This window comes from Pelmatolapia mariae, linkage group LG5 (genome assembly GCF_036321145.2).
Source record: "Pelmatolapia mariae isolate MD_Pm_ZW linkage group LG5, Pm_UMD_F_2, whole genome shotgun sequence".
In the NCBI taxonomy this organism is placed as follows: domain Eukaryota; kingdom Metazoa; phylum Chordata; class Actinopteri; order Cichliformes; family Cichlidae; genus Pelmatolapia; species Pelmatolapia mariae.
In genome coordinates, this window is record NC_086231.1 from 16657131 (window position 1) to 16664502 (window position 7372).

The 7372-nt window shown below is 41.3% G+C and overlaps 1 protein-coding gene across 1 annotated transcript; it reads right to left on the reverse strand.

Annotated features, from left to right (window-relative positions):
- Positions 1-493: 493 nt before the first annotated feature.
- Positions 494-6997, reverse strand: hyal1 (hyaluronidase 1). The gene is made up of 4 exons (XM_063472971.1): positions 6964-6997; positions 5707-6617; positions 5528-5617; positions 494-2733 (listed from the first exon to the last, which is right to left on the reverse strand). Exons 2-4 carry the CDS (start codon positions 6613-6615, stop codon positions 2407-2409), a joined length of 1326 nt encoding a protein of 441 aa, XP_063329041.1. The 5' UTR covers positions 6616-6617; positions 6964-6997; the 3' UTR covers positions 494-2406.
- Positions 6998-7372: the final 375 nt, after the last annotated feature.

Below are 7372 nucleotides of genomic sequence, written 5' to 3' on the forward strand. Positions count from 1 at the left end.
TTGTGAAATGGATTTTCAGTTTTTCTGCACATTATTTTAACCTTTTGGAAGAACCAAAAATATTCTGTGAGTAGTTCTCGGTTCCAGTTGATTGATTTTAATCAGCAGTTGGGGTCACAATTACTTCACTTTAATGCATTCTCAAAACACTGTCTAAGAATAAAAATGAGTGCTGCATGCGTGCTGCAGCCTCGCATGTCTATGAGTGCATCGTCTCTGATCTCATATTCTTGGTAGAAAACTGCGATGAGCTGCTTCAACTTGTATTTTATTGCATTCTTGCAGCCGCACCCCTGCCCTGCAGCTGTCTGAGTAGGACTCAAGTGTTCCTTCTTTTGACTATTTAGGTGAGCAGGTCCATGGTCTGGTATCATGCACTATCAACATGTAGTAGTTCCACCAACATTGGGAATGCTGGTGAGATCAGGTTTAACGTGCAGAAATGATATTTCAAGAGACGCTAATGTAAAGTATCAAATATATATGACTTTATTATGGAAATACATTATCAAGGAAAAGAGAGATGGTGCTACAGAAGCCATGATCATCCAGTTCTGACGTTTAAAATCCAGGAGAACACCCGCAGGTTTCACGCAGTGACAATTAACATTAATTGGTCCTTGCACAAATGTTTAAAGAGATTATAATGTGTTCTCTGAGCACTAATTTGTAACTGTTTTCACCCCCAAAGAACTCTTAATAATGTATTTAAATATTTCAACTTTAAATCGTTGCTCAGTCTTGACTTTAGGTTGTATGTGCTTCTTTGTTTCATGTGAATACAGGACGGAGTTGCAATCAAACCTTTTCCCTAAATGAAATCAGAATGTCTCTGAGTATACAAATACTGCATTGTTCAGCTGCTGGACACCAGAGCTCCTTCACTGATAAGCTGAGATTTTTTTACCCGTAGTAACACGCCTTAAAATACCATTAAAGAACAGAAAGTGAGCACTGAATTCAGACTCTGTGCCCAACCTTATTATGGACAAAGTAAGAAAAGTTCAAAGTAATAAAACAAAATACTGCAGTAGAGGAAACCCTCTGTAAAAACTGTAGTTGCATAAAAGTTTAAAGCTGATTTCTGTCACTCAAATAATAATATACAATCACCGGACATTTTATTAGGTACATCTGTCTAACAGCTTATTGATGCATGGGATAATGCCTCGTTAGGAATGCAGACACGGTCAAGACGACCTGCTGCTCAAACTGAGCATCGGAATGTGGAAGAAAGGTGATTTTATGTGACTTCGAACATGGCATGGTTGTTGGTGCCAGACAGGTTAGCCTAAGCGTTTCAGAAACTGCTGATCTTCTGGGATTTTCCCACACAATTATCTCTAAGGTTTGCAGAGAATGATCCGAAAAACAGGAAATATCCTGTGAGCAGCAGTTACTCTGGGGGAAAATTTCTTGTTGATACCAGAGGTCAGAGGTCAACTCATTACCACAAGGTATGCAGAAGAAAATCTCTGAACACATGACGCGTCAAATCTTGAAGAAGAAGCAGCAGCAGAAGACCACACCGGGTGCTACTCCTCTCAGCTAAGAACAGGAAACTAAGGGTACCATTCGAATGAGGTCACCAAAGTTGGACAATAGAAGATTATAAAAGTTTTGCCTAGTCTGCCAAGGCTCAGTTTCTGCTCTGAAACTGAGATGGTACAGTCAGAATTCAGTGTAAACAACATGTAAACATGGATCCATCCTGTCTTGCATGAACGGCTCATGCTGGTGGTGTTGATATAATGGTGTGGCGGATTTTCTCTTAGCACATTTTGGGCACCGTAGCCTACCTGAGTATTGTTGCTGAACGTAGCTATCCCTTTATGACAACAGTGTATTCATATTCTGATAGATGCTTTCATATCCCAAAGCCCAAATCATCTCAAATTAGTTTTTCAAACATGACAGTGCACTCAAACGGCCTCCACAGTCACCAGATCTCAATCCAAAAGAGCACCATTAGGATGTGGTGATATCAGAGGCTTGCACCATGAATGTGCAGCTGACAAATTGGCAGCAATGGCGTGATGTTATCATGTCAGTGTGGACCAAAATGTCTGAGGAATGTTTCCTGCACTTTGTTGAATCTATGCCACAAAGAATTAGGGCAGAAGAGGGTCCAGCCAGGTACTAGCCAGGTGTACCTAATAAAGTGTCTTAGTGTATCTTGATACATTCACTGCTAAGAAGCCATTAATTAGCTACTAGTTTCAAAAGTGCAAAGCTGCTGCATTTACATGTTTGAAAAAAGAAAAAGGCTAAAACAAAAAAGCCTAAAACAAAGACACTGTTTAAGGATTTCCCTTAACAGGAGAGCGCATGCACTCTTTGATTTTTCAATTCCTCAAATTTTACTGCCACTTATTTAAACATAGCTCTCACTTGCTTGCCTAAGTCTTATAGCTGTACAGGCTCAGAGCAGCTCTGACCGCTCCAGCCAGCGTAACACCTGCACTGAAACTCAGACTCCATTAGCTTTACGTGATGTGGCTGCAAATGTCCTAAAACTCTGTATTTCCTCCATCCATTTGGTTTCCTCTTGGACACCACCTTCCACGAGGCAGGGTCAAGGTGGAGGTAGGCCTTTGACTGTGGATCCTTCCTCTGACACCGTCCATGAGAGGAACACATGGTCTGACTGCAAAGCGTAGCCGCTGATGTCACGTTTACCAGGTAAGGACCCAGAGTGTTATCGATGTAGGACTTGATGGCAGCACAGGTAGCCTGAAAGCAGGAAAGAAACAGGATATGATAAACCAGGGATGTGCAGAAGAATGTCCAATAAAAGTTTTAATGCAACTTTATATAACAGAATATTTAAGCTATATGCATGTTCAGGTAACAGTATAAATATATTATTTAGTGTAAAGCTATTACAAAATGAACAAAGACGTATTTCAGGTAACAGCAGGTAACATGTCCTGTTTTACTCAGCATGAAAAAAATACATTAAGACTGTTAAAGATATTATCAGTGGTCAAAGCAAAAGGTGCTGAGAAAAGCACCACTCTATTATCATCATCAATAGACTGTTAAAAACACAATGTGCCACCTTGTTTTTACCCAGTGATGCTCATGAACACATAAACAAGCGCTCTGGCTTCTTTTGACTCAGTCCCATATACAAAAGTCCTGTTGTTTAAACCACTTTAATCTGCCACTGAAAAAAAATCTCCAGTAAATGCTTCATTTACTCCCATCTGAGTAATGTTTGCGAAATATCAGTGTCCAGCTGTGCAGAGAGCTCATTTTATAAAATGAAACCACATATTTGTGATGGGATGTACAGTCACGTTAAAAAAGAAAGTACACCCTTTGACATTTCTGAGGTTTCTAAATATCAGGATAGGATAAAAGCATTATCTAGACATTAGCAGGTCTTAAAAGTCACATAACTACAACCTTGGATGAAAAACAACATGTGACATATTGCGCCATGTTGTTTATTTAACAAAAACTAAAGCGAAATGCAGAAGACACGTGTGAAAAGCTAAGTGCACCCCACGATTCAGCTGCTTGGAGAACCACTTTTAACAGCAGTAGCTTGAAGAAATAGTTTTCTCTATGACGTTAGCAGTCTCTCACATGGTTCTGGAGGAATTGTGGCCCACTCTTCTTTACAGTGTTGCTTCAGTTCAACGTGGTTTGCGGGCACTTGTTTACAGCTCTCTTAATTCTCATTGCAACACCTTAATTCTTTTCTTTTTCAGCCACTCTGTAGAAGATTGCTGCCTTGCTGGGAATCATTGCCCTGATGCATGACCCAGTTTCAACTAAGTTTTAGACGCTAGAATATTTTGGTATGAAGAGGAGTTCGTGATCGACTCAGTGACTGCAAGGTGTCGAATCACCCCTCTACCACTGTGCCTGACAGCTGGTGTGAGGTATTTGTGCTGATATGCAGTGTGTGGTTTTAACAATCTGTCGAGGACGTTGTTCCAGAACATGCCGAAACAGCTTTGTTTCGGCATGTTCTTTCAGAGAGAGAACAGGTACTCCTAGCAACCCTTTCAAACAACCATACTTGTTCAGTCTTTTTCTAATTGCACTGTCATGAACTTGAACATTTAATACGCTGATGGAAGCCCGTGAAGTCTGAAATGAAGCTCAGGGTTTTTTTATTGCGATTTCTCTCATCAGCATTGCACAGTCTGACCTCTGGGTCTTGCTCCAGACCATTAAATTGGTAAAACTTCTGCTTTCACACAGGTGCTCACGCTTGCTGATGATCAGTGTTGGGGAGTAACGGAATACATGTACCGCCGTTACGTATTTTAGATACAAAATATGAGTAACTGTATTCCGTTACAGTTAAAAGGGTGGTATTCAGAATACAGTTACTTTGTTGAAATAAATGGATTACACGGCGGCCTTTTCCTGTTTCATATATTAGGCCATGCTCTCTCTATTTTTGGTAATTCCAACAACACGCCTAAACAACACGCGTAGCCTATTAAGAGGCTCTAATGCCTGTGTGTCAATCTCGCGGCCCATGTCACCTCTATCTGCGGCCCACATAATGACGTGAAGAATTATTTTACAAAAATTATTCACAAAAATGATTTAATATGAAGCCAATAGCAGAGTGTTACAGGCATCGCCCTAAAGAATGTAGCCTCATGGGCAGTGTAGTCCGTGCTGCAGGAAGAATGGACCGCCATACCCGTTATGTGTCTGTGAGCGCGAGGAGGGAGAAAAAGGAGGGTGGAAAAGTACGAGTTGTCACTGAGCAGAAACGGGAGCTGGAAGCATGTAAATATAATAATAACCACTGCAGCCAAAAAGAGTGCCTGACGAGCCCAGTTGTAAATAAGCTATTAAAACTCGACTGTACACTGTGTTCGTGTTTTCCTCCGAAACAATAAGTTCCGTTGGAGCAGCCTTTCAACGCCTCTCTCTGTCTCTCGCTAGCAAAGTTGACCCAGACAACAAAGTAAAGCTATTTTTAGGCTACGAGCCCAACACGGAACCCGACGTATTAGCCAGAGGTCCCTTTACTACGGTTCGGAGCCGCGGACCTGTTTTATATACGCGTGGAATAGTTTTCTATACGAGAAAAAAAAAAAAAGTGCAGCCTTCTTGTTTTCCATCTGAGGTTGTATTCACTTAACTTTAAGACCTCCTAAGAGCTGGATGATTTGAATATGTCCTTAAACTTAAATCCTTATGAATGAAAAAGGGTGTACTGTCTTTTTTACCAGTACTGTGTGTGTTCAGCAGGATTGAGAGGCCTTGTTGCGGAGAGGTAACAAATGAAATATACAGTGGAGTGATTCCAAACAGACCTTAAAACTAAAGAGCCTGAATATGAAATAAGGAAGTTTTAAAGTAAGTTTGTTTGTTTGTTTTTTCATTTCAGTCATTTTTGTGCAATACAGTTTCCTGTGTGTAACTTTCAACATTTTTAAAAAGTGTAACTTATAAAACAAAGACCCTTATAGGCATCAGTGAGAAATGTAACATCCTCACTTTCACTATTACAGCCAATTACATCAAACAGACAAGTCAGTTATTGTACCTGAGTTTTGGAAAGAGCGTGGTCACCCCAAAGAACTACACCAGCAGAGCCTAAAGCAGCACTCTCTCCGATAGTGTAGACCAGGTGCTCCTGTTAGACAGAAACAGAGAGGTGAGCAAAACACGCAGCCCCAGTCACGACAGACACAGAATGTTTGAGTTGAAACGTCTGATTCTTGCCTGAGAGAGAAATTCCAGCGTGTATGTGTAGACGATGCGAGCATAGGCGTACACGGGCGGTGCGAACGGAGTCACCTGATCCCCTACTCTCATTGCCTCCAGGATGCGGTGGTGGCAGTAGAGGAGCACTTCTCTGCTGAGACCTTGCATCTGGACGCTGAGATAGATGTCGGGATACAGAGCAGAGGAGGTGCTCCACAGCCATAGAAGCCTGTTATTTCTCTTTAACTCCACAGCTGGACACTCCCCTGTGTAGCCTGTGCTTTTGTTGCTGTAGTAGTTGTAGCAGTTTGGAAAACCATAATAGCCCCACAAACCATCTGGTCTTGCCGCCTGCCCCAGTTTCAGAGTTTCCTCCATGAAATTCCTCGCAGCTTTGCTAAACTCCATGCGTGCTGCGTCATCTACTTGTTTGGGGCTCCAGTCTGGATGCTTAGACCTCACTAGTGCTTTTGACCTGTCCTGGTATATCTTCTTTGTGTCCCAGTTTCTTTCCCATTCAGGTCTCCAACTTTCCCAATCCACCACACCCAGGCCTGGGAAACCCCTGTCAGGGATATAGGTGTTTAAATTCTCCCTGGCAACTCTGAGATGTTCGTCAAGGCTGCTGTTTTGTGGCACCCCGCCATTCATAGCCTCTCCCTGAGGGGAATACCTTGGATACAGACCAAGCTTATCATCATAAAAGATGGTTATGTTCTGACCCATAAAGGTTTGATTCTGGTTTTGGACAATGTTAAACATCCCCAGGTCAAGGTCAACGCCATACTGAGAGAGGCATTTGGCAGTTGGGGCATTCCACACAGTCAGGAAAGGCACTTTGGAAAAAGGTGAATTTGGATAGTGCAGCCCTGAGACGAGGCTGATCAGAATTAAGTGCAGCAGCACCACGGCCTTCAAGGACCTCATCCCTGGCAGGAAGGAAACAGTGTTTATTATGTTACCCAGCAGTATTATGAAATTTTAAGAGCATATTGCAAAATGTTGCTGTTTGTTTAAACAAAGCTTTTTCCAGTTGTAAGGCAAATCAAATCAATAAGAGTTTTAAGAGTTTTTACTGTTTACGAGCCAAGAATTTTAAATGTGTCTATTTACTACTTGTTTCTTTAATACTTTTCAAACACCTTTAATACGCCAAAATCTTTCTGATCATTACAGATGTTGTGTAATGCAGTTAACTTGGCTAGAAATAACAGGCTCTAGTGTCAAAATAATGTGTGAAATTAACTAACATTAAGCTTGCAAACACTGACTTACCGACTTTATAAGTAGAGAAGGATTGGAGCTTGTGGCCTTGAGAAATACCCACAAGTCTCATGATCTGAAACACATATTCAGGAAAAATGGGAAGTAACAAACGCTGAACCAATTAGAAGTGTCCACAGGACCTCCAACAACCAATAACAAGAGACATGCAAATCATTCTATGGAGAACACAGATTTAAAGTCACAGGCAAGCTAGCACTTCCTTCCATCACACTGTACAACTTGAAAACAGTTTTCAGATTGTTTGAATTTAAAAAAATGTAACTATAACAATCAACAGTTTATTGGGGGACTTAAGAAAGCTTGACGTTTTCTGAAAAACCACCAAGCGAAGCCATAATGAACTCTTCCACCTTGCAATTTAAATGCGTGCTTTGCTCAACTCTTAAAAGCATATAAA

Bases quoted from the DNA above. Each gene is read 5' to 3' on its own strand.
- hyal1 (XM_063472971.1), bottom strand. From the start codon at position 6,615: ATGAGGTCCTTGAAGGCCGTGGTGCTGCTGCACTTAATTCTGATCAGC. The intron at 5,618-5,706 runs GCAAGAATCAGA...TCTGTCTAACAG, and splicing joins CGCTGGAATTTCTCTCTCAG to GAGCACCTGGTCTACACTAT. The intron at 2,734-5,527 runs GTACAATAACTG...TCCTGCTTTCAG, and splicing joins ACGCTCTTTCCAAAACTCAG to GCTACCTGTGCTGCCATCAA.